Source organism: Micromesistius poutassou (assembly GCF_964030765.1).
Source record: "Micromesistius poutassou genome assembly, chromosome: 19".
NCBI classification, from domain to species: Eukaryota; Metazoa; Chordata; class Actinopteri; order Gadiformes; family Gadidae; genus Micromesistius; species Micromesistius poutassou.
The window spans coordinates 10,529,127-10,555,462 of record NC_140289.1 but is presented as its reverse complement, the minus strand read 5'-3'; the positions used below and the strand labels follow the sequence as shown (position 1 = coordinate 10,555,462).

The following is a 26,336-nucleotide window of genomic DNA, read 5'->3' as shown; positions in this document are numbered from 1 at the left end:
GTGCTAATTATGCTGGTGGTCGGAGGCAGTAACACACAGATTCAAATGGACTTATCACATTTGCATTCAGTCATTTAGCAGGTTCTCTAATCCAAAGCGTCTGAATACCCAATAAGGTTATCATGGCCACATTCAAACCAACTGCATTCACTGCTGCAATTTGAATGTTGTTCTGTCAATTATATTTACACTCTGTAGTCAGGCATATTGGCAATACAGCAGCAACCAGAAGGCAATTCAATTGCAAATCCAGTCTGTATTATTCTAGCCTTTATTTATGTTTTTCATTATTCAAGTTTCGTCATAAATAATATACTCTGGGATGCATTTTTCAAGTCTTGTGTGGGGATGTCTCCTGAACCAAGCTCATTATTCTTCTCTTGACTCCATTACTCCAGTCCATTGCTGCAGGTTAACCTCGGCTCACTGCTCTAGACGTGCCCTCCTATCCTTACTTACTTACTAGCTCTACAACTCCAAAGATGATTTGATGCAATAGGACTTGGATTATTTCAGTGAGAGGAAAAAAAAGAGAGGAAAGCATTAGTTTTGAACTTATTATTATGTATCCGACTCTATCGTTACTATGGTAGGGTAAGGTCATTTACTTCCCATTAATATTCATTGTTAATATTCAACTTAATAAAGCAAAACATTAACATTGGTACAAAAAGTTTGCCACTACATTATGATGGAATGCATGTGGTATGCCAGAAATGTGTCCCAAAATCTGAGGTCATTCCAGATAACATTTTCTACATAAAAACTTAGATACATCTAACATTTATTTTCCTTTTCACAATAAACCCATTAGTCCTCCATCTCCTGGAACAATTATAACAGTGTGGGTCTTAATCCTGAATCCACGAGGCAATTTGACTGCTGATGCAGGTTGTGCATATTAAAACTGGGATTGCGGTTCTTTTTTTTTTTTCTTTCTTTCCTTTCTTTATTTTGTTATTTCCCTCTACCTTCGCTGCACATCCACTGAATCCACTCGGAGCATACGCGGGCCCCAGGTGCTCCACAGCTACTCCTTATCATGGAGTTTGCTCTGAAGAGCGATGGCTTGGAGAAGTGCCATCAGGGCTTTTTATCCATCCATTTCCCTGCAGAGTAACTCACTTACAACCATGCCTTTGGGAATAAAATTTTGGTAATATGAATGTATACTTCTCGATTGATGAATGAACGAATGTCTGAAATGATGGCGGTGTGATGTATGGGATCACACAAAAGACACACTGGTTGGACTGGTGCTGCCGTCGACAGAGCGCCAGTAAGCCATGCCTCACTTTGATTCAAAAGTGCTGTTGTTGCGTTCCGCATCCTCCTCCGATGGCTACTTCCACGTCTTCCGAAGCAAATCATGGAGAGTGTGTGTGTTTGTGTGCGTGCGTGCGTGCGTGCGTGCATTGATTTGCGTCAAGGATGAAATAATGAAATAGCATCCTGGCTACAGAGCCCTGACTCAGCTGACGGTAGATACAGTAGAGTCGGTGGGGGGTGGAATCCAGGAAGTCTGCTGCCACATCCAAACAAACAAACGTCCGTCTTCTACGTCTTTATCTCCTGACAGACACTCTCGACTCGCCTGCGGTGTGATTTCCCTTTTGTTAGTGCCATGCTCACCGTTTAATTACTTTAGACATTAACATTCATATTATTCATGACCCCCATGTGCACTTCCAACAGAGCTTTGAGCGTCGCAACGTGACACTAGAATTGTCATTCGAAGTTTTAATTTTGAGTTGAGTTGTTTTTTTTGCTCTGTTTAAAGTCTTTCCCTTCTGAGTTGCAGATAATCAGCTCGGTTCAGGAAGAGTTCTCGTCGTGAGGCGTATTATCCGACAAGCCGATAGTCCAGTTAGAGGTCGTACATCCGCGTCAAGTCAACGTCAAGTCAACACCAACCCCACTTTACCTTTAACTGACCAACGTTCTTATCCCCCCCCTCTATTATGTTTGTTATATAATATAAGGATAACTTGTTTAGTGACACAAGAATGCAGGTCGAAACCATGATATCCATGTTAACTCTGATTCACTAGCACCAGAACCATGTTACCACTTACACTTAACAGGTGCCGTGGAGCGCCCACCCTAAGGCATGGGGATAACAATGCATACTGTTGACGATCCACTGCATACACAACCCCCTCCCTATCTCCTTTGTGTGTGTGTGTGTGTGTGTGTGTGTGTGTGTGTGTGTTAATGTTTGCGAATGTTTACAATGAATGAAGGGTGGAATGCCTGGAGCAGCTCTCCAATTTCGTTGTTTTATAAGATGCAATGACAATGAAGGCTATCCATCTATCCATCTACCTCTTATCTTGTCTCCCTCGACAGCCAACCTGAAGGAGCTGATCTCCCAGACCATCACCAGCTGGGCCCAGGAGTGCCACATCCAGGACCCCGAGCTGGTGCGCGTCATGTTCAGCCTGCTGCGGCGGCAGTACGACGGCATCGGGGAGCTGCTGCGCGCCATGCGCAAGAGCTACACCATCAGCGCCGCCTCAGTGCAGGACGCCATCAACCTGCTGGCCTCGCTGGGCCAGATCCGCTCGCTGCTGTCGGTGCGCATGGGCAAGGAGGAGGAAAAGCTGATGATCGACGGGCTGGGGTGAGCTCATGGAGCGTGTGTGTGTGTGTGTGTGTGTGTGTGTGTATGTGTGTGTGTGTGTGTGTGTGTGTGTGTGTGTGTGTGTTCCCTTGGAAGGGAAGGAGTGTTAATGTTTAATGTTTTTTTTCCCACTGATTGTTTTAATCACATTCAGTTAAAGGTGCTTGTGGGTGTGTGTGTGATGTGAATATATTCCAAATTGTGATATAGATTGATTTGTTCATTATGTTTGCTTATTATGTTCCCCAAGAAACCACAAATAAGCTTTTGGCGATAATCATTCCACCTTTTTACATATAAATAAGAAATAACTACTTTTGTACTTTTGATACCCATATTGGTCTCTCTAAAGAGTATTGGCTAGTGCAAAATATAATCATTGATTGTGTGTGTGTGTGTGTGTGTGTTTCCAGAGACATCATGAACAACAAGGTGTTCTACCAGCACCCTAACCTGATGCGGGTGCTGGGCATGCACGAGACGGTCATGGAGGTCATGGTCAACGTGCTGGGAGGGGACAAGTCTCAGGTCAGACTCAGACCGTACTCTGCTATGTCAAGGTCTCCCCCAGCCCGGCTGGATCACCACTACCAGAGATCTGACACAAAAACCACACACAGCACTCAGACTGGAAAAGCCACAGTGCAACACAACAGGCCCAAATTTTACAATCAGCTGTGTTATTCCCAAGCATTCCGTGTTTTCCGAGCGTGTGCCCGGGAATGACTGAGGGTGTGCTTATAGAGCAGGGCATTAAAGGTAGAGCTGAAAGCTGAAACGCTCTGGTTCCCTATTTGGGGAGCGCTGGGAGAGAGAGCGTGGCAGTGATTGAGTGTCACTCCAGGTGCCAGTTGTGAATCGGATCTAAGAACAGAACAGTGGACCCACGCAGGCAGACAGACAGACAGACAGACAGGCAGACAGACAGACAGACAGTCATGTCGGCCCGTCAATAGGACAGACACATAGACGAACGGACACAATGACAGCGGACACACATACAGCAAAGAGGAGGTCAGGCAGGTGGGCAGACAGGTGGGCAGATTGACAGGGAGACAGACAGACAAGCGGTCAGGGCGACAGGGCATCGTTGGTGGCAGCTCTGGGAATCTCATCATGTCGTCCCACCCTGGCTGTAAACTGCAGACCTGATTTACCGTCACTGGATCTGTGCAGCTCACTTACAGTGGCCATATACAGTGGCCATATTCAGCGGGACAGCATATGGCAGAGTGCAAAGAACCACTCACACACTCAAAATACCAAGTAATGTAAAAACAATAAGGTCATTTTGCGGCTCAAAGTAGGACAAAGTATATTATACCACATGTAAGAAGAGAAAAATACATAGGAATTGACTTGTTACATAGGAATTGTGTTGTTTCTGTATCCATACACATATGTCATTACGTTCCGTATTGTTTTCTCTGCAGGAGATTGCCTTCCCCAAGATGGTGGCCAGCTGCTGTCGCTTCCTGTGCTACTTCTGCCGCATCAGCCGTCAGAACCAGAAGGCCATGTTCGACCACCTGAGCTACCTGCTGGAGAACAGCAGCGTGGGGCTTGGTAATGCCGGACCAACACGGTCACACACCAACACCAACACCATGCATACAACACCATAGCACGCAACGCGGTCATAGTGAGCCACTGGTCATTCCGAAGAATGATGGTCCTGGTTTGTGGCCGTCATGATATACATATCATGTTATACGTATCAGGATTAACTATCATAATAAACATGTCATGATATCTATATCGTGATAAACATGTCATGATATACATATCAGTTCAACAGCGACACAAGGGTTGAAGCACAAGCGACCTGCGAAATGCGTTCCCTAGTAATGTATTTCAGGTCCCTTCAACCCTTTGTGCCTCTGTTGAACTGTGATCGATGGAGGTTTGGTATTCCTGTGGAGAGTGCCTCCACACGAGAGCCTTAGTTCACCCAGACTGCCATGCAGAGAGGGAATCCTTTAGGCATGCTGGGCAGGACTGATGAGTCATTGTGTACAGACAAGGGAAGCAAGAGCTGCTGCTTTGCCAGTTCGAACCTCACCAAGCTTATCATTATTGTCATGATCAGCAATATAGATATGTTAACATACATGTCAATATTTAAATAACCATGAGTTAGGTCCAGTAGTAAGAGAGGAAAGGAACTGGTTTTACTTTAATGTATTTTCTTCTTTGTCATTTTGTACGTGTAACCATGGGATAAAAGGATAAAACTGTATTTGACATTCCAGAATGTCCCATCAGGGATGAATAAAAATACAATGTAATGTTTGTATTCTCATAAAATATCATTTCACAAAACCTTTTTATGTAAGCACCCCCCACACACACCCACGACGGCTGACTGACTCAGGGTGGTGTTTGGTCTTGCAGCCTCGGAGGCGATGAGGGGCTCCACCCCCCTGGACGTGGCGGCCTCCTCCCTGATGGACAACAACGGCCTGGCCCTGGCGCTGGAGGAGCCCGACCTGGAGAAGGTGTGTGGACCCTCAACCGCAGCCCGGCGGACTGGGGGGACGCGCTGGTGTCCTTGCTTTTAGAAAGTTTCAGTGACAACTTTACAAAATCAACGAAACGTCAAGGTGTCGTTTTGGAATGACTAAGCCACTCAGGGATGCAGTGCCAAAAAAACTTCCGTCCTCATAAAAGATGATGAATGGTATTTTCCGGTCGAGTAACAGAAGCTGGCTCAGCAAACTTATCTGCTGCCGTTCCTGATTGTGTCAGTGGGAAGAGGGGGCCATTAAATTCCCATAAGTATTCAGTCCCCGCAGGCCAGTCTGACCTGTCTGTGTGTGTGTGTCTGTGTGTGTGTGTGTTAGAGGATTGCAAATTGCTGGACTTAATAAGAAGAAATCTAAGCAAATAGCCAAATACTGCTCTGTGTCAGCAAGCATAGGCAGTCTGCATGTATGGAGAAGGCGGTGCCATCTCTACCCCTGATAACTATGTATTTATTTACTGATTTGCTTGGCTGTAAGTAATTGCACAGTGTTTTTTGTTGCTGTGTGAGACATAAATGGGTATTGGTCATTCCAAATAAATGAATTAAATGTGTGTGTGTCTAGGTGGTGATGTACCTGGCAGGCTGTGGTCTTCAGAGTTGTGCCATGCTTGTTGCCAAGGGTTACCCAGACCTGGGCTGGAACCCCATTGAGGGAGAGCGCTACCTGTCCTTCCTGCGCTTTGCCGTCTTCAGCAACGGTAAGGGAGGGAGAGCATGATCCTGGTGAACAGGCCCTGCACTACAATGGTGCTTTGTGGAAGCTTTGATTTCATAACAGCATTATGATAAGGAAATATGTATTCATGCGTGTGTAGAAGGTGACTAGGAGCTGTATTTAGAACAGGATATCGAATCTGTTTTCAGTCTTTGATATCAAAAATATTCTTTAGATTGCAGGTGCTCTTTGTAGGATTTAGTAGCATTCAGTCCTGAGGTTGCAGAATGCAACCAATTGAATGAAAAGGCACCTTTAATTACAACATAAAAATGTAATAATAAGCAAACACACCTTCATACTCTTGACCCCCTGCTGCAAAGTCGTTCCAGCAGGACGAATGAATAAAACCCTGCAATGGACTTCATATGCAGGACCAATGATATACAACCGGTCAAAACACATCAGCCTTCATTTCCTGTGCGTGCGCTCGGGTGAGAGTGCGGGTGCTCTGCTCCAGGCCTGAGCACGGCTTCCCTGTGTCCTTCCCCCTCGTCCCTGCAGGCGAGAGCGTGGAGGAGAACTCCAACGTGGTGGTGAAGCTGCTCATCCGACGGCCCGAGTGCTTCGGCCCCGCCCTGAGGGGCGAGGGGGGCCAGGGGCTGCTGGCCGCCATGCAGGATGCCATCACCATCTCGGAGGACCCCGCCCTGGATCTGCCCAGCGGACCCGCGGACGTCCCAGCCGGGTGAGCACGGCGCTGGGACGGGCACGGCATGGGGCACACACCACTAGTTCAGAATATATCTATTTTTTTGATTTTGTTTTCACAAACAAAAATCTGAAGGAGTATTTCCGAACAAGTTATCAGGGAGAGTTTTACAACTTACTCTTAGGGGGCGGCATTAGCTCAGGAGGTAGAGCGGGTTGGCTGGTAACCACAAGGTTGGTGGTTCGTTGGCTCCTCCTAGCTGAGTGTCGTGGTGTCCCTGAGCAAGACGCCTCACCCTAATTGCTCCCGACGAGCTGGCTGTCGCCCTGCGTGGATGACTCCGCCGTCGGTGTGTGAATGTGTGCATGAATGGGTGAATGTCAGTCAACACTGTAACGCGCTTTGGATAAAAGCGCTATATAAATGAGGACCGTTTACTCTTTACAGAGTAAGATGTCGATCACCCCGAAAACATTAAACCAAAACAAGGTGCACTGCGATGCCTTTCTCAAAGCCTAGGAAAAAAACATCACTGCATCTGTTTTGTGTTGCAAAGCAACAGCCAAACATCGACAACCAGACTCAAACTGACGGCCATTTCTTTTATATATATTTTTTTAACTCGGTTGCTTCGTAAGAAAGGCAGCACGCTGACTGCAGAAAAAGGCAAGGCACAGTGCAAGAGCAGCCAGTGAGAAACGGCCCCCCCAGCTGATTAAGTGTGGGCCCAAGCTTTCACATTAAAGCAATGTGTTGTGGGATGCATCCAAGACGCCAAAACGCTATGTTTTGGAGAAAAAAGAGGATATAAAATAATAATACAACAATTTATGACATTCATGTTGCCTTTTAAAGGAGAAAGGCATCTGTTTATGATGTGAGCATTGTTTGTGAATGCTGGCCTAGACAACATGTTTCTATTGCCAAGTGATAAAGGAGAATCGAAGACATCTGCTCAACACTTAATACCTGAGAGTGCCTCAGTCGTTGTGCTTCAGGCTGTGAACCCCGCCTCCCCTCCCTGTCTCTCCCCTTGTGTCTCAGGCCTGGAGAGGAGGAGGGCGAGATCATCCACATGGGCAACGCCATCATGTCCTTCTACTCTGCTCTGATCGACCTGCTGGGACGCTGCGCGCCTGAGCAGCACGTGAGTGTCCCAGGGCGATGCCGTAGGCGTGGGGGATAAGAGCCGATGGCCGCGGACGCACGTCGACCACGTGGATCTCACCGTGTCTCTCCCTCTCTGACAGCTCATCAACAAGGGCAAGGGGGAGGCCCTGAGGATCCGCGCCATCCTGCGCTCCCTGGTCCCCACCAGCGACCTGGTGGGCATCATCAGCATCCCCCTCAAGATGCCCATAGTCAACAAAGGTAAGACACAAATTTCTAATTTCTTTCCATAGGCCTACACAATCCTTACTTCAACTGTAGTCCAATGCATCCGAAAGTGCGACCTGAATGTTAAATTGTCGTAGGTTGGTACGACTTTGGTTACACCCTCTATTCCCCTTGCATCGTTAAAAATCTAACAGACAAAAACCGAAAAGTTCAAAGAAAAGCCGTTCACCTGGAACGTTTGCCTCAGTTTGCGGAATTCGACCGTACCTCTGGTGGCCAGCACCACGCGTCCCTGTCAGGGACCCGAGTCCCTGGACCACAGCTGGTACGCCTGATTGAATCTCTACAGCATCTGTGGGAGATGGAGAGATGGATAGGTAAATACTTTATTCACCCCAAAGGAAATCAATTTACGGTAGCAGACAGCAAGAAAGAAGATGAGGTGAAATAAGCAGGGGACACGCTGTTCATAGCAGCAGTCCGAAAATGCCATGCTACACAATACAGCCTCATACGTGTGTTCTCATTATTCTCAAGCTTTATACCAATCAGAACCGGAAAAGTCGAACTTGGTGTCAATCACTGGCCGAGGGATTTTATTTATTCGACACCGGTGTGCCGATGTGGTTTGGATTATGCAGTTGGATAGTTAGTAATAAGGGCCTTCTGTGAGTTGGAGTGGGGTTTGCAGGTGGACATGGTTTGGTTCGGTCCAGCTCATGAAGGATTAACAGTAAGAAGTCCGACATGGTGGATGTATGCATAGCAGGCGGTCGGAAGGGGCTGACGAGGTCACATCAGTGCTTTGCCGACGGTGTCGATGGGCCAGCCTCCAATCACCGGGTCAAACATCCAAATCATGGCACCGCCGGCCTCCGCTGACGTCGAGGTAAATCATCGGCAGGCAAAAAATAAATATCATCGCGGCCTGAAAATAAATCCCTGTGATCCGTCAAGGCGGCGCGATCCGAAGCTTCACACCATAATTATTTAATACTTGCTGAACCCTGGAGCGACGCCAGCCGTCCCTAAATCACGGTGACCGACTGACGGAGAAACGCGACGGCCGGCGAGGTCTGCACCACTTCTCCGCTCTGCACTTTATCTTGAAAGCAGCCAGTTTAGTCATCTGCGGGCGCTCCCTTCCGCCGGCGAGAGAGTTTGTCCTTGGAAGCGCCACCCTGAACAACACTTGCCGAGAACCCGGTTAAGCCGTCTGGATCCAATTTTCTCCCTTGACAAATGACACCGAGGAAATGAAAGACTCTCTCCCTTGGATGAACTCTGGGGGGGGGGGGGGGGGGTTGGGTTCATGTAATACGTCTCCCGCCGCTTGGGTAATTCTAGGAGGTTCTGGAGGCAGTCACTTTTGTTTATTCCCTTTTATGGACTTAATGTGTCATCAGTTATTCCTGAAAATCCAGTGGATTCAGATGTAGATTATGAAGTGGCTAGGGGGTTTGGCTGCCAGCCTGGAGATTCTGGGAGTTGTCCGCCATGTCCTCAGGCTACCTGTAGGCAGCCTTGACCAGATCGCCTAACCTGTACATGTGGAAATAAGAGTCTACTCAATGAGTACTAAATCGTAGTATATTAGTGATTCTACATACTTTGTTCTAACTAGGGGTTGGGTAAAAAAAACTTTTTTTCACCACTTTTTTTCACCAAATGTAGATAAATCATTTTTGAATGATTTTCTCAGACTTGAAGGTGCTGTTTGTAATATTTAAGAACTATAATTTCAGTTTTTTCAAAATGTCATTGCCACCCGTCAGCTTTTAGTGAATGAAATACATAGTGAGAATATATGTTCTGGTCGACCAGATCATTTCTGACCAATCAGGTCAGCTCTTCCCCTATTTGTTTTCGGGAATCCATCCTCTGAGAATAACAGTGGCATGAAAACAAGACTTGGTTTCAATGATGGCGAAACATAGGGAGGGCACAATTATGTATTTCTCTCTTCTACTATCTCACTTTTGGACTCTGAAATGCTACCTGCAGCATATTTCAAACAGATCATAGCATGACCTTCCGTGAAATGCCTAAAGTCTGAATACAGAGTAGTAGTTAGCTGCAGCCCAACTAGAAAGACTTCTGAATCAGACCAAGCTTCACTGTTGAGTGTCCTCTCCCGTCGCCATGCTAGTGGAGCTTATTATTGTCCCATACAGAAATGACATCAGCAATTAATTAAAAAAGTAATTTATTTAGATGAAATGTGTTAAAAGTCTAATCACAAATACAAATCACATAATAACCCCAGCCTTTGTTGTTCATTCAGACGGCTCGGTGACGGAGCCCGACATGGCGGCCAGCTTCTGCCCGGACCACAAGGCCCCCATGGTGCTGTTCCTGGAGCGTGTGTACGGCATCGAGGACCAGAGCTTCCTGCTCAAAATGCTGGAGGTGGGCTTCCTGCCAGACCTCCGGGCCTCCGCCTCCCTGGACACGGTGAGTGAACGTGGGCTTTGGTCCCAATAACCATACATAACTGTAAATACATATATTTACTTCACAATAAACCATGGCGTGACATCAAAATTATTTAATAGCATCCACAGGGTCGAAGTCGTAAAATATTGCAAATAGCGCAAATGTAAATAATAATAAGTGCTGGAGTATACATACAAGCAAGGGAACTTTGTAGCACCCTGCCGAGTCTAATGATTACCCAGTGTGGAGAAAAGTATTACTTTATGAAAGATTGAAACTCCTGGACTCTACTCTTACCTGGGGAACTCAGGAGGGAGCTGCAATGCATTGTTATTCCACTCAGGTCCCAGGCTTTAATGAAAACCCTGGGCTGGAGCTATAGCTGCCTATGAGATGCGATCGAGGTCATCAAGGCGGGCCGCAGAAAGTTCTGCAAAGACAAGCAATTAATACTGGCTTCCTATGGCTCTTTCTGTTTTGACAGCTTTAGCTAGACTCGCTGTTTAAGGAATCTTTAGCGAAACAAATCTGATCTCTTCAGACTCTAGCTAACAAATGAGACTCAACGTCATAGGGCGACCTGTGTTTCAAAGTCACCCTATTCCAAATGTCTCCCCTTACACCTTTTTTCTATCACAGAGCTTTATTCAAATGAAGTACCTCTGTCTCAGACCTCTGTTGTACTCCCCTATAAGACCGGAGAGACTATGGCCAACGGGAACAATGTAATTACTTCAGCATTAATTCCCAGGGGGAATCATAATGACAGTTCAACGACAGTACAACCAATTCAGCCCCACCATTACATCTAGTATGTCCCTGGGATGGGCCACAGGGGAGAAATGGATAGCAGAGTGTTTAACGGCTTGCCGTCAGAGTCCTCTAGCGTGGTGTACAATGTGTGAGGGAGTTTCAGTGATCTCCTCCGGGCGCCAGGTGGCTTGGCCACTTTTTGTAGACACCTTTCGTCATCGTTTGCAGTGACGACCTCTGCTTTTTGACAACACTGGCGTTTTGGATTTCTGTGAGAGCCAAGAGCAATAGGACACATTTTTAGGCAAGAAACAAGATACTAAAAGGAGTCAAGTCTAAGCAATGGTCAGTTTAGATTAAGAGCCTTAGTTCGGGAGTCATCGCAAGAAAATAACAATGATGCAACACATAACACACTTGGCGCAATCACATCAAAACAAAACTATTCTACAAACCACTGCACCGCCGGCGCCCCTTCATCCGTGGCTCTCTGACGTAACCCGCCCGCTGCCGTCGGCAGGAAGTGCTGAGCACCACGGAGACGGCCCTGGCCATGAACCGCTACATCGGCTCAGCGCTGCTGCCCCTGCTGACGCGCTGCGCCGCGCTCTTCGCCAGCACTGAGCACTACGCCGCGCTGGTGGACTCCACCCTGCAGACCATCTACCGCCTGTCCAAGGGCCGCTCGCTCACCAAGGCCCAGCGGGACGCCATCGAGGAGTGCCTGCTGGCCATCTGCACGTAAGCCCCACACCCCCCCCCGCCGCGCGGTGACCTCCACCGCCGTCTATCGGCTTTCTGCTGTTTTCTATTAGGAGTCAAGCCAGGTCAGTCAGTGTGATGCCCTTTATTAGAGTTATGGTCTCAAAGGGCTCTGGAGTCCTTTATGTAGGACGCCTGCTGACCAAAAGAGCAAGGAACAACGATTTGGATTATCAAGGGAGAAGCTTTGAGCAGGAACACTGAGCAGGGGGATGTGCCTTCATTTACATCCATAATGGTAGCATCACACACAACCATTTGAATTCATAGTGCATCTTCTCAATTCTCGCCGCGGTCCCTTGCTGCTGTCGTTGTGCAGCTGCCTACGCTGCAACTTGTTCCCAACGTTTTTGAAATATTTTCTTTCTATTTGTAATCGGTTCCTTGTTTGTGCTCCCTGTTATTGTTGTCGAGGTACCCGGGTGCTCAAACTCGGTCCCATTGCTTTTTTGTCCTTTTTTTTCTTTTCTTTTTCTTGTTTTCCCTGTTGTGTTGTTGTTTTTTCAACAATTTGCTTGATTGTTTCCTTGGGGTGGAAATGCACTGCCACCTAGTGGTGCAGCTTGAATTGGACTCTTCAGTCCTTGGTGTAGTGAGGTTAAAGCAAAGAAAGATTGCCTTGGTTCTATCCCCCTCTCTAGCTTGGGTTTGTATAATGTATCCACATAATCGTTATTTTGGAAGAAATCCAGAACAGTTTAATAGTTGTTTTGTTTGTACATTTCTGACATTTGGATACATACACATTTCTGACATATTTTTCCAGACCTTTCGCTGCTCTTTTTCTCCCCTCTCCGCTCTCCCCTCTCCCCTCATCACTCAACGCAATCAGAGACCCCGTCTCCCCCTTTAGAGGTTGAGTGCTCTGCCTGTGCTCTCCGCTCTGATAACTCCCCGGGGTCTGCTCCACAGGCACCTGCGGCCCTCCATGATGCAGCAGCTCCTAAGGCGGCTGGTGTTTGACGTGCCCCTGCTCACCGAGTACACCATGATGGCCCTCAGGGTGAGTCCCGGCCCGCCGGTGGGGTGTCTCCCCCCCTCCATGCGTCTGCTTGGGATGGGGTTGATGAGGAGTGTTATATAGGGCTGGTACATCAGAATGCATCATGGGATGTCGTGTCGGTGAGGAGAGAGAGCGGTTGTGGTGCTTTCGAATCCTAAATCCGTGTTGATATACCGTAACCTAGGCTAGTGAAAACGTTGTTTCGCAACGTCTCGCATGGCAAATGCGGCAGTTTCAAACACAGCAATGTGTTCCTGTGATGCAAACTCATTTCACGATGAATGACTAAACCATGATCAAAAAAGCATGAATACTACCACAATAACCAACAGTCCATCTAACAGCTCTGTTAGCGTCACACCAGCCCCGTCCTGATTCCCAGATCCACTCTGACCTCTGACCTCTGACCCTGTGCCCTGCAGCTGCTGACCAACCACTACGATCAGAACTGGAAGTACTACTGCCTGCCCTCCGGCCTGGCCAGCTTCGGCATCGCCTCCGAGGAGGAGCTGCTTCTCACCAAGAAGCTCTTCTGGGGCACCTTCGACTCGCTCTCCAAGAGGGTACACACACACATAGGCACACACGCGCACACACACAGACACATGCACACACACACGCACGCACGCACGCAGGCATGCACACACACACACACACACACACACACACACACACACACACAGACACACGCACGCACGCATGCACAGACACACACACACACACACACACACACACACATAGACACACACAGGCAGACACATACGCAGACATACACACACACACACACACACACACTGGCTGTGGCCATACTGTTGAACACCACTTGCCGTTCTGTCATTGAGTGTTTCCTTCGTGCCCATGTGATTGACAGGCAACTTTCGATGCCCTGATAGGTCAGAAACAAGCCGGGAGCACTGTAACATCTAAACTGCCTAATACAGAGGCAGGCGCAGTCACCTGGAAACAGAGCATTCCCCCCACTTATAGCTGACAGATGGCTGTGCTATTTCTACCAAATTACACTGTTAAAGTTATATTGTTGAAAGCCCTAAATGTACTATTTCTCAGCTGTCTATATCAATGTCCATGGGTTAGGGTAGGAACGAAAAGACTTTCAACCGACCATCAGTCGCCAACCACGGTCACTCACGGCCTTGCTACTTCATCTTCCCATCTTTGTCTTTCCATTTTTTATGCTCAGCTGATGCCTCCAGTCAGTTCCCCTCCTAGTCGTCACACGGTGTAATCAGGTCCTGTCAGCCGACTTGTGCGCACACACACACACACGTCCTGTGCAGACCAGAACGGAGACATGTTCAGCGCTCTCGTCTGTGGTTCTCACCACAGACTCTGTATAGTTCCCTCACCTGGAGCCTCCACCCCCTTTAAGAGACCAGGGCCAGGGTGCTCTGGAGGCCATCGTCACTCTCTCACGCTCTCTTTGTTTCATCTCTCCCGGTGGCGGTCTCATTCTGCCGTCAAGCAGATGTGACCCAATTGGACGGTTGAAATATGAAGCCTGTTAAGACAGACATTTAAAACACACCACATATTATATCCACACATTAATGTCTGGCACCTCCTCACCTCTCTGTCCCTCCTTCTGCTGCCTAATTTACATGCTTTTAAATGTTTTAATGTGACTTTTTATTGATACCAGATGGTTTAATACTTTTAACTAACTATTTTATTGGTGTAAGTGCTTTGAGTGTCAGTGCTTTGAGAGTGTAGAAAATGATTATTAATCATATAATTAATGTTTTATTATTACTCTGTATGGCAGGATTGGATGTTACTCAACACTGAACGTTTCTTTGGGGAAACACTTCTCATTGACCTTTGACTTGCAGACTGAATTCTAAACAGGCCGGTCGGGTGTCTGATGAACTGATGCTGTCGACTCTTCGGTTGCACAACGTCTGCTAATGCCAGCCTGCACATCGTTTGTTAACCGTCTCCATCCCCCTTGCAGAAGTACGATGCTGAGCTGTTCAAGATGGCCATGCCCTGCTTGTGTGCGCTGGCCGGGGCCATGCCTCCGGACTTTGTGGACACCAGCTCCGGCACGCTGGAGAAGCAGGTCTCCGTGGACGCCAAGGGCAACTTTGACCCCAGGCCCGTCAACACTGCCAAGTGAGTGGTTCCCTATGCTCGCCCACGTGCTTCTTGTCCATACCGAAGTACGGACAACCCATGTTGTTTGGTAGTGTCAATCATCTGGTCCATAGTTCTGTTTGATCAATGTTTTTAATATTTGGTTTGTAGCATTGATTCAGAACTGTTCAAAAGCAGAGGTGCCCCTTTTATTGGCAAAATTCACACCCTTGTAGCGTAACTGACCACTCAGAATCAAGTAACCAACTATGCTGTTGTATTAAAGGTTCTGTCTTTACAGTACAGTCACAACACTTTTGAAAAAGCTGTGACATAGGAGCGCAATGGAATAAAAACAACCAATGGATCTGATCCACCAACATGCTTGCTTTTCAGCATCTCCCTTCCAGAAAAACTTGATTACATTGCAAACAAATACGCAGAGCATTCCCATGACAAATGGTGCTCAGAAAAGGTACGTAGACGTTATATATTTACCACTAATCCCACACATTTGGTCCCCATTTTCAGTCTGTAAAATGACTGCACCTGCAGTATTACTTAGAATAAGGTACGTCGTACTTAGCGCTACATTGCTAGCAGTCTGTGCCCTGTTCGTGGATAAGCTAGCCGTCTCAAGCTGTGTGTGCTGCGGTGCTGTTGCAGGTGTCGGCGGGCTGGAAGCTGGGTGACAGTGTGGACGAACAAGCCAAAGCTCACCCATTGTTGAAGCCCTACAAGTCTCTGAGTGAGAAGGTAGGTGTAGGTGCACACACACACACACACACACACACACACACACACACACACACACACACACACACACACACACACACACACACACACACACACACACACACACAGACGACACTTTGTATGGGGGTCTGTAGGGCAGATGTCCCACTGCATATTGTTGAACCCTAGACCTGAGTCAGAACTGAACCCAGCCATGATATAATAAGAATAATAAGAATGCTGCTGAATAAGTGCAGACTGAATGAAATGTGAAATGTATTGGACAAAACCCGGGCTGCACTGATCCTTGAAATTATGTTTTTATGTTTTTGTATCATTGCGCTAAAGAGATTTATAGGTTTTTAAGTTGTAAGTTCGAAAACCGCTGACAAAGCACCCAAAGTGATGATGCCATGGCAATAATGAGTAAACACCATTGGCATGCCCGTGTCTGTCTGTGTGTGTGTGTGTGTGTGTGTGTGCATCTGTGTGTGTTGTGCGTGTGATGCCCAGGAGAGAGAGACGTACCGCTGGCCGGTGAAGGAGTCCCTGAAGAGCATGCTGGCCCTGGGCTGGAGCGTCGAGAGGACCAAGGAGGGGGAGGCCCTGTTCCAGCAGCGCGAGAGCGAGAAGCTAAAGAAGAGCGCCGAGGTGCCCGCCAGGCCTCCTGTCCTCATCTTTCTACATCGCTTTTAGGGTCTTTCTTTAAACAGATGATACATATGTTTGATATTGTTCTTTTGGATTCTGTAGGCTGATGGATTTAGCCCCGCTCCAGCAGAACTGCACAACGTTGCGTTGTCCAGAGAGCTACAGGTTGGTCTTTGTTATTTCTGAATCACTTGGATCAACAATTGTACAAATGAATGAAGTATCTTGTTAATTTGTATCCGCATGAATACTAGAAACGTTTACGTTTTATGAAAATGTAAGATGTATGTCACTGTGATACATATATACGTCAAACTCACAAACACAATAGTTTCACCCAGAATGATACTGCTGCTTTGTCCTACAGGGCATGGTGGAGTTGGTGGCAGAAAACTACCACAACATCTGGGCCAAGAAGAAGAAGAGTGATCTGAACAGCAAAGGTACGCAAAATAAAAGTATCTATAAAGAAAAGTATCTCAAAAAGAAAGTATCTAAAGAGAAAGGTGCAGGGAGATGTAATAGGTAACTAAGTAGTAATGCACATGACAAATGTACTAAGAAGTTTGAATGGTCCATGTCTATATTTGTATGTGGAATTGGCAACAAAGTGCCACTTAGTGAGTTTCCTAGTGGAAGCATCATTAATTTTTTGTTTCCTGTCACTTTTCTTTTAAAATGTCAGTTTCGATTTTGTCTGTTTTTAATGTTGTTTTTGTAATGTTTCGTTTTTATTCGTTTATTTTAATGGGTTTTGTTATTATTGGGTATTTGTCAGGGGGAGATTGAAAAGGTTATAAAAGTATTTGTAATAAAACCAAACCAATCAACCAAACGGCATACCACTTTGGATGCATTCACAGAAGCACAACCAGAAAATTGACAAAAGACAATAACTATTTTATCAGTAATTTGCTTACTTTACATTGTCAGCTCACACACGACACAAGCCTCGTTTTCCTTTTCATTTTCGGTTAACAAAAATGTTGGGTTATAGTTGGTGGTTACTGGGTATGTGGTTCATTGTGGTCACCGATGGTTCCCCAGGAGGCGGGGGCCACGCCCTGCTGGTCCCCTACGACACGCTGACCGCCAAGGAGAAGCACCGCGACCGGGAGAAGGCCCAGGAGCTGTTCAAGTACCTGCAGATCAGCGGCTACGCCGTCAGCAGGTCTGCTGCCTGTCTGAAGAGATCTGTCTCTTCACGCCGTTACGCTCAAATGACACTTAGGATTAGCCACACGTCTGGACAGATCAGAGCGTCAGAGTGTCAGCGATGTCCTTGTACAAGTACTTTAACATTGAAGTACACAGGAGAGTGTTAACACAGGGCCATTGAAAGGACTGTTTAATTTTTTAAGGATATGATGTCATGCTTCCGGGTGAAGAAAAATGTTCCTCTCTGTTCTCCTCTACGAGACAAACATGCATAGAAACCATGCTTAAAAATCACCTTTTATAGTTTCTAATCCTTAAAGAAGTTGAACTGCCCGTGTGTAATTTTCAAACTGCAGGATTGCATTTTAAAGTGCATGGATGGACATTAGAGTGGGATCTGAATTCAGGCACATGGAATGCATGATACAACAGAAGACAAGCGACCTGTTCTCAGTGTGTGTTGTGCCTTGTGCTTGGCAGAGGTCTGACGGAAATCGCGGAGGACTCCTCCTCCATGGAGAAAAGGTTCTCCTACAAGTTCCTCAAGAGGATGCTGAATTACGTGGACTCTGCACAAGAGTTCATCGCCCACCTGGGTGAGTGAGAGCGTGTGTGTGTGTGTGTGTGTGTGTGTGTGTGTGTGTGTGTGTGTGTGTGTGTGTGTGTGTGTGTGTGTGTGTGTGCCCTTTGTTTTTTATTTTCCCATTCAAAGAGGGAAGAGAAGAGATTAATTGTGTAAACCCCTTGTGTTGTGTGTGTGTGTTTGACCCGTGACTCCAGAGGCCATGGCCACCAGTGGCAAGACTGATCGATCCCCCCACGACCAGGAAATCAAGTTCTTTGCCAAGGTCTGTCAGTCTCACTTAAAGCAGCGGTGATCAAATCATTGTCGCCGTCTCTCCTGGCTTCACTTAAACATCCATTACCGTAATTACCTTGAAAATACCGTACCGTAATTATGTAATTTGGCCAAATCACTCCGTTGAACGGATTCTACCCAAAGCATTATTCAGGAACGTGCCTGCCATGAATGTAAACAGTATCAATACAGCAATTTGGTCTTTGTGACAATACCTTTTGTGTTGTACTTGTTGTACACAAAAGACGAAAGGGCATTACTTCCATTGTTTATATTCTCGGCACGCGCACACTAAATGCTCTTCAGCAAAATGGGCACAGAATCGGTACAGAGTAACGGATGTATTACTGAAGACAGGAGAGACAGCTACGATTGTTAAATCAGCCAGACTGCTATTTTCCTTTAACAACAAAAACAGGTTAAAGTAGTCGGGTCACTTTATCAAGAGGTCTGCCCCTATTGGTTCCCTAGGTGCTGCTTCCTCTGCTCGACCAGACCTTTAAGAACCACTGCCTCTACTTCCTGTCCACGCCCAGCAAGAATCTGAGCAGCTGTGGATACGCCTCCAACAAGGAGAAGGAGATGGTCACCAGGTACCGACCGCCGAGTAATGTCACCATGTGCAATAACACCTCCAAGCAACTTGGGCCCGCCCCAAATATATAGGTAGCTGAATAGCTGTAGCTGTAGCTGTCTTTGTGTCACCTTGGTATTCAGATATGAGAACACTGTGTTGATGAAAAAAAAAGAGATCAGTCGATGAAACGCGATTCTGCAGCAGTGGTCTCCGCCGACTCCGATTCAGGAAGGGAAAGATACGCAATGTGAATTTACTTTTTACATAAAACATTTTTGCATGAACTATTCCAATATTCATTAAGAAGACCTAACAATTATCCAACGCTTGAAATGATGTAATCCGGATTAATGTTGCCAAGCAACAAATTGTGCTGTTGAAGAAACAATCAGTGTTTTCGGTTAGTAATCATAAAGGTATCATCGGGTGGAAAGAGGTTGTTAAGTTATAATTCTTCTTGTCTTCTTCAACTACACTTACCTTCTCACCACTGGGCTCCTTCCTTCAAACCTTTCTGGATATGCTCTTGTGAAGAAACCTCGAGAACTGAACATATTGAACGTAAACTATACTAATTCAAACCTCATAGCTTAATATGGCAGTCTAGAATGTATTCACCTCAATTTAACATGAGCAACTCTAAAAGAAGGAAAATACTTTCCACCGAATGTCGCATGATATATTTCTTGTTACAATAGTATCATTTATTTCAAATAAATGTGTTGAGCATGCCTATTTCCCCCTGTCTTCTTAATTTCTCTCAGCTCTGTTTTCAGCATCTCTTCATTTCTGCCCTCCTTTCCTTTCCTTTCCTTTCCTTTCCTTTCTCCCCTTTCCTTGCCTCCCCAGCCTGTTCTGTAAGCTGGCAGCTCTTGTCAGACACAGGATCTCTCTGTTTGGTAAGCACTGCCATTGCCTCTGAGCTGCTGCCTGTTTTTCTTCTCTCATTGGCCCCTCTGTGCCGGCCCTTACCGAGCCCTCCCTCACTGTGCTGCTCCTACAGGCAGTGATGCAGCCATGATGGTCAGCTGCCTGGACATCCTGGCTCACTCTATCGACACCAGGTGACTGAATTGCGATGCCAGCACTACAGCGATCTACTGCAATGGGATTTGCAATTGGACCTTTGAATGGGAGTTTCTCACACACTACCTGCATTCAGATGAAACACAACGATAATATTGCTATGTAATATCAACGTGTTTCAAAAAAGGTATACCAATATTAGTTGGACTGAAAACAGTACTTTCAACCTTGAAACTACTACCTCTCTATATTGCTGTGAGTGGGAGGGGTTTTGGCAGGGTTGATGGTACGATTATTGTAAACAAAGAGGTATATCTTTTTTTGGTATATATCAACGATGGGATGTGATGTTATTACTAACAATATTTAAATCACTATCGCTCAACCATTGACTACCGTTACGTCCAGTTTATCGTAGGCTAACGGCCCGTGGAAACCGTACAGCACTGCGACCTTTAACCCCTAACGCACCTGTCCATCAGAACGGTGATGAAGTCGGGCTCGGAGCTGGTGAAGGCGGGCGTGCGGGCCTTCTTCGAGAACGCCTCGGAGGACCTGGAGAAGCTGCAGGAGATGCTGAAGCTGGGCAAGTTCACGCAGTCGCGCGCCCAGATGAAGAGCGTCACGCAGAGCATCAACTACGTGACGGTGGCCCTGCTGCCCATCCTCACCGCCCTCTTCGAGCACGTCAAGACCCACGACTTCGGGGTGGAGCTTCTGGGTGAGCATAGGGGGGGCCAGGGGGGGCCGGGGGGGGGGGGGGGTTTGGTCCGGGACTCGGGGGTAAAGTGAGTTGGGAAGAAGTGGATGAAGATCAGCTGACCCATGATGAGCAGTTACTTCCTTTTTAAATAGTGGGTTTGTATTGTACGGTACAGTGTGGAGTGTGGTGGTGTAATCCCGAAAGGGAAACTGGTGACACCCTCACTTAAAAAAAAAAGCACATAATCATCCGATTGGTAATCAATATCGCTTTCAATATTTGTTGTAAAAATATGAATCCTTCACTGAATCCCAAACACGTGTGGTTTGCAGTGGATGACGTGCAGCTGTCCTGCTACCGTATCCTGACCTCTCTGTACTCGCTGGGCACCGGCAAGAACATCTACATGGAGAAGTAAGGGGCTGTCAATGAATATTTATATATATAAACTCACTGGGAACACAATTCCTGTGAATCCTTAATGATGCCTGATCCAACGGCCCTGGACGGTATGCTGTGCTGAAGCATGTGTGTGTGGTCCTCTCTAAAGGCACCTGCCGGCTCTGGGGGAGTGCCTGGCCATCCTGGTGGCAGCCATGCCCGTGGCCTTCCTGGAGCCCCAGCTCAACGCCTATAACCCTCTGTCGGTCTTCAACACCAAGACCCCGCGGGAGAGGGCCAGTAAGTGTGGACCCTTCATATCCCCCCCTTAATCCAGCCTCACCGCCTCTGACTGGCGGCCGTCAGTGTGACACCAGGGTGTTTCAGGCCAACCTTGGGGTAGTTTGTTAGTCATGAATAGTGTCATCGCCTTTTATTCTTCTGTATCTCCTTACTGCCATTGTCTCCCTTGCCGTTTCCAGCTGAACATAAAACGTATAATCATATATTTAGGTTTGTTTTATAATTGAGAGAGAGAAACAGTGTGGGGGATGTTAATCAATCACACAGTGTAACACCTTCAACAGCTTCCCTTTGCTTCCCTGATCCAGTTGAAACGGTTGCAGCCCTCCTGCAGGTGTTGTCTCTTACCAGGTGTGTGTGTGTGTTTCGGCTGTAGTTCTGAGCATGCCCGACACGGTGGAGGAGATGTGTCCCGAGTTGCCTCGCATCGACAGGCTGCTGAAGAGCATCCACGACCTGTCGGAGACCGGCGCCCGCTACACCGAGATGCCCCACGTGAGTCTCGTCCGGAGTGGGACGCGGCGGCCTCTGGGCGTCCAGCCTCAGGTGGATCCGCGGGGTCAGCGCCGGTCACACATCATCACACACATTGGAGAGTGTGAATGATGATGTGTGACTAGGTGTATAGTCCTGCACTGGACTGTCGTGCAAAAACAAATCTGGGTTTGTCGACTATGACAGTCAGCAGACAATCAGTCCTAGAGATGCCATCGAAATGATATTCTACAAAAAAGTATTTCAGGTTCAAATAAGTGGTGGTGTTTTGGTATTGGTTACTTGCGTACATGTACCCGCCACACGTCTGGGGTGGCCCAGTCTCCCCTCCTCCACCAGGACATGACCTCCCGCTGTGCGGTGCCTCTTCCCCCCCCCCAGGTGATCGAGGTGATCCTGCCCATGCTGTGCAACTACCTGTCCTCCTGGTGGGAGATGGGGCCGGACAACATGGACCCGGAGGTGCTGTGCTGCACCACGCTGACCTCGGAGCACCTCAGCATCATCCTGGGCAACATCCTCAAGATCCTCAACAACAACCTGGGCATCGACGAGGCCCCATGGATGAAGCGCATCGCCGGTGAGCAGCACGCGCACACGCTCACACTCACATACACACAGGCACGCGCACACACACACGTGTGCGTGCACACACACACACACACACACACACACACACGCGCGTGTCCAGGGTAGGGGGAAGGACGCCACTTCCTGCCTGCGCTGGAGCAACTCTAGAAGAAGACTGTAGGTTAGGTAGGGAGGTAGGGAGGTAGGAAAGTAGGGAGGTAGGAAGGGAGGACATTTCACAATGGAAATGGGGTTCTCACTTTGATAGTTATTTTCCTCAGGAATCGAACTGTTGGGTGTTTTGAAGCCATTTCATATTCATAACACAGCCGGAGTAGAGCTTTTGTATGCAAATTAAGTCTTAAATCTTGAACGAACACGATGGAGGCTTAGAATCTGGCTAGCCTTGTTTTACTATTCGCATTGACTTATTTAGCAGGGGATTTGAACCAAGGTGAATAACTGAGGCTGAGAACCATCAAATATACCAATAAAACTTTGAAAAACATTTCAAGAATGTATCACAATTCAAACTTCTTGTAAACAGTGCACTTTAGACATACATTTCTGGTAAAGGGGTCAGCTTATACTGGAGTGTCAAATTATTCTTTCATTTTTTTAGTCCAAGTTAAAGTTGAAGTATGAAGAATTCAAGAGTTGTAAAGAGAGAGACAAGAAAGGAGTGGAAAAGTGCGAGATTTTGAAACTAAACCAAAGAAACCCTCTCTCTCTGTATCCTCCTTCTGACATTAAAAGTGTTGCTTCCACACAAATGGATTCTCACATTGGCCCATATAGAGAGGCAGGAGCACTCAACACGAAACAGATCTCTCACAACTCATTTCACTCACTAATAGCTGACGGATGGCTTGGCTATTTCTAACCAATTACCCTTCAAGAGTAGCTCTTGAATCTGACCTACTTCACCTTTAACCATGGCTCTGAAATAAGCGGTGGCACCAATGTGTTATGAGGGTGAAATGACGTGATGTGCGTGCAACGACCTCCTCTGGGTGGCTGATGGTCCGCATGTCTTTGTGACAGTCTATTCTCAGCCAATCATCTGCAAGGCAGCGGCCGGCCTGTTGAGGAGTCACTTCCTGCCGACGCTGGATAAAATCAGGAAGAAGACGGTCAAGGTAAGACCTTCCACAGAGGTAATGGGCTTTTCCTAGCTCTTAGCCTCAAGATGTGAGTCTGGAACCCGCCCAACACGGACAGCTGGGCTGTAATCAGCCAATGAGCCGACCCCACTGAGTGATGTTCACGATGACCCCGCGGGTAGTTCAGTTTTGGAAGTGTATGCTGCTTTGGAATTAGTTTTTATTTCAACACAAGAGCTTTTTTACTTCACTGATGGTATTTACTTTTAAGCCACTTGAGTTGGAAATGTATGCTGCCTTGGAATTAGTTTTTATTTCAACACGAGAGGTTTTCTACTTCTCTGATTGTACTTACTTTTAAGCCACTTGAGTTGGAAATGTATGCTGCTTTGGAATTAGTTTTTATTTCAACACGAGAGGTTTTCTACTTCTCTGATTGTACTTACTTTTAAGCCACTTGAGTTGGAAATGTATGCTGCTTTGGAATTAGTTTTTATTTCAACACGAGAGGTTTTCTACTTCACTGATTGTACTTACTTTTAAGCCACTTGAGATAGGACCGGTTGAAGCTAATCCAATCTGCTGTGCGAGGTTAGCCGTTTTCACCTTGACGTTTAATTTCCTCTGAAAAACCCAAACTGTTTAGTTGAAATCCATGTCGTATTAGTATCAAAGCTGTACTCCCCCCCCCCCCCGTCACAAATCAAATACAGTGCTATTTCACATTCATGGCTCCAACTTGAAAAAACGACGTTCCCTTTTGGCCCCTGAGGCCACATCAGGCAGTGCTGGTTCTGGGTGCTCAGGCCCGGCATGTCCCCCAGACGAGGTGGGGCAGTGAGGCAGGACTCTGTGTGTGTGTGTGTGTGTCCCAGATGAGACAGAGCAGTGAGGCAGGACTCTGTGTGTGTGTGTGTCCCAGACGAGGTGGGGCAGTGAGGCAGGACTCTGTGTGTGTGCGTCCCAGATGAGACAGGGCAGTGAGGCAGGACTCTGTGTGTGTGTGTGTGTGTGAGAGTGTGTCCCAGATGAGGCAGGGCAGTGAGGCAGGACCCTGTGTGTGTGCGTCCCAGATGAGGCAGGGCAGTGAGGCAGGACCCTGTGTGTGTGTGTGTGTGTGTGAGAGTGTGTCCCAGATGAGGCAGGGCAGTGAGGCAGCACTGTGTGTGTGTGTGTGTCTGCCCTGCAGGTGGTCTATGATGAGGAGCTGCTCAAGGCAGACGGGGGTAAGGGGGACACCCAGGAGGCCGAGCTGCAGATCCTGGACGAGTTCGCCGTGCTCTGCAGGGACCTGTACTCCTTCTACCCCATGCTCATCCGCTACGTGGACAACAACAGGTAGGCGCTCCCAAGCGACCAGACAAAGCGCTATCCCACCCACATTTCACATTGGGTTAGATGGCTAAACAAAGCGCTATCCCACCCACATTTCACATTGGGTTAGATGGCTAAACAAAGCGCTATCCCACCCACATTTCACATTGGGTTAGATGGCTAAACAAAGCGCTATCCCACCCCTGTTTCACATAGGGTTAGATTAATAGTTGGGTATTGAGGTCTCTCTAAACACAACGGCAACCCATGGGTGTTTTCAGAACAGAACAAGGTCTGCATGTATATACCAGTATGCAGCCTCATGGTCAGTCTGCCCTCCTCATCCCCCTCAGGTCCAGGTGGCTGAAGAAGCCCAACGCAGACTCCACAGAGCTCTTCAGGATGGTGGCAGAGATCTTCATCCTCTGGTGCAAGTCCAGTGTAGGTCTCACCGGGACGTCCCGAAAGCGAACAGGGTTTTGATGTATTCATTGCTTTTTATCATTATTGTGCTACATCTTCTTTATCTTCTGTATTGCGACACAGAACTTTAAGAGGGAGGAGCAGAACTTTGTGGTCCAGAATGAGATCAACAACCTGGGCTTCCTCACTGGGGAAGGCAAAACCAACATGTCCAAGGTAAATATCCCTCGTTATGCGCCTACTTTTGGTCAGATGCTAAAGGGGTTCTTATTTTGTCTGGTTCAGATGTATTTCTGGGTTTCATTCGGTTTAATGGTAGCTATGTCGTTGCCTGTCATGGCGAATTACACTGTGTCAAGGATTATGCCGAAGCCTTGGAACAAAATGTATCGGTCTTCGGCTGTCAGGTTATCAGCACTTTGTGCAACCTCATCCAAAACGTCCCGCCGGGTCGGACACAAAACTCTGAGGGCTTCAGTGCTTGCCAGTGTTGTCCACTTCACTAATGATGCACCGAAAAATCTGAATCTGGAGCATTTTGCTGATGTGACGCTACGTCGGGAGTGATGGGAAAGCAAATTGAGTTGTGGCGCCAGGCGTGTTCTGATCCCACGCGCGCTTTATTGAGTTATCCCGAGTGTAGATGCCTTCTCAGTGCTGGACGGGGGCTTGTTCATCCGTCTTGTGGATGTTGTTTATGATGTGCTTCAGCGGAGGCCCGTCGCTGTATTTATTTCCGCCCTGCCACTGGTTTTGAGTAAGGCTCTAGACCTTGCTGAACGCACATGAGTTATGTCTTATAACCCCAGAGCCCCACCAGGACAGTCTTTAAGATGCATGGGTTGTTTTCAGGTTTTTTTTTTCTCACAGGATGACTTACTTACCACCATGGTTACTTACCACCATCTCACGACTTGAATTGCAGCAACACTGAAATCACTCCACTACTATGGTGGCAAACACGGCATCATCTGAGTTCGGTAATAGATCCTGGTTTTTGGGGGCTGCTGTTAAAATTAGCTCCTAACCAATCCTGGTCTGGGTGATCGAAGCATTGGGACCGTCTCTCTTAGATTCACTTCCGTAACCAATATCAATTGTCAAGGTTACTTTGTTCTGACGTTTTTGCCTGTGA

General features: G+C 47.2%; 1 protein-coding gene across 2 annotated transcripts in view; it reads left to right on the top strand.

Moving 5' to 3' along the window:
• ryr3 (ryanodine receptor 3) overlaps positions 1-26,336 on the top strand; it is a 73,448-nt gene that overhangs the window by 23,568 nt on the left and 23,544 nt on the right. For both annotated transcript variants that reach the window (XM_084483901.1, XM_084483900.1), the window contains exons 21-53: positions 2,350-2,623; positions 3,037-3,151; positions 4,057-4,189; positions 5,018-5,121; positions 5,713-5,848; positions 6,370-6,553; positions 7,562-7,664; positions 7,768-7,888; positions 10,140-10,309; positions 11,565-11,785; positions 12,719-12,809; positions 13,232-13,372; positions 14,782-14,942; positions 15,300-15,378; positions 15,570-15,659; positions 16,152-16,289; positions 16,392-16,454; positions 16,657-16,732; positions 17,337-17,460; positions 17,928-18,043; positions 18,228-18,295; positions 18,778-18,899; positions 19,733-19,782; positions 19,887-19,947; positions 20,392-20,630; positions 20,945-21,026; positions 21,163-21,293; positions 21,673-21,791; positions 22,173-22,371; positions 23,406-23,500; positions 24,654-24,802; positions 25,132-25,219; positions 25,325-25,417. In XM_084483901.1, the coding sequence (XP_084340027.1) occupies positions 2,350-2,623; positions 3,037-3,151; positions 4,057-4,189; positions 5,018-5,121; positions 5,713-5,848; positions 6,370-6,553; positions 7,562-7,664; positions 7,768-7,888; positions 10,140-10,309; positions 11,565-11,785; positions 12,719-12,809; positions 13,232-13,372; positions 14,782-14,942; positions 15,300-15,378; positions 15,570-15,659; positions 16,152-16,289; positions 16,392-16,454; positions 16,657-16,732; positions 17,337-17,460; positions 17,928-18,043; positions 18,228-18,295; positions 18,778-18,899; positions 19,733-19,782; positions 19,887-19,947; positions 20,392-20,630; positions 20,945-21,026; positions 21,163-21,293; positions 21,673-21,791; positions 22,173-22,371; positions 23,406-23,500; positions 24,654-24,802; positions 25,132-25,219; positions 25,325-25,417 (4,136 nt within the window). The remainder of the gene's footprint in view (positions 1-2,349; positions 2,624-3,036; positions 3,152-4,056; positions 4,190-5,017; positions 5,122-5,712; positions 5,849-6,369; positions 6,554-7,561; positions 7,665-7,767; positions 7,889-10,139; positions 10,310-11,564; positions 11,786-12,718; positions 12,810-13,231; positions 13,373-14,781; positions 14,943-15,299; positions 15,379-15,569; positions 15,660-16,151; positions 16,290-16,391; positions 16,455-16,656; positions 16,733-17,336; positions 17,461-17,927; positions 18,044-18,227; positions 18,296-18,777; positions 18,900-19,732; positions 19,783-19,886; positions 19,948-20,391; positions 20,631-20,944; positions 21,027-21,162; positions 21,294-21,672; positions 21,792-22,172; positions 22,372-23,405; positions 23,501-24,653; positions 24,803-25,131; positions 25,220-25,324; positions 25,418-26,336) is intronic.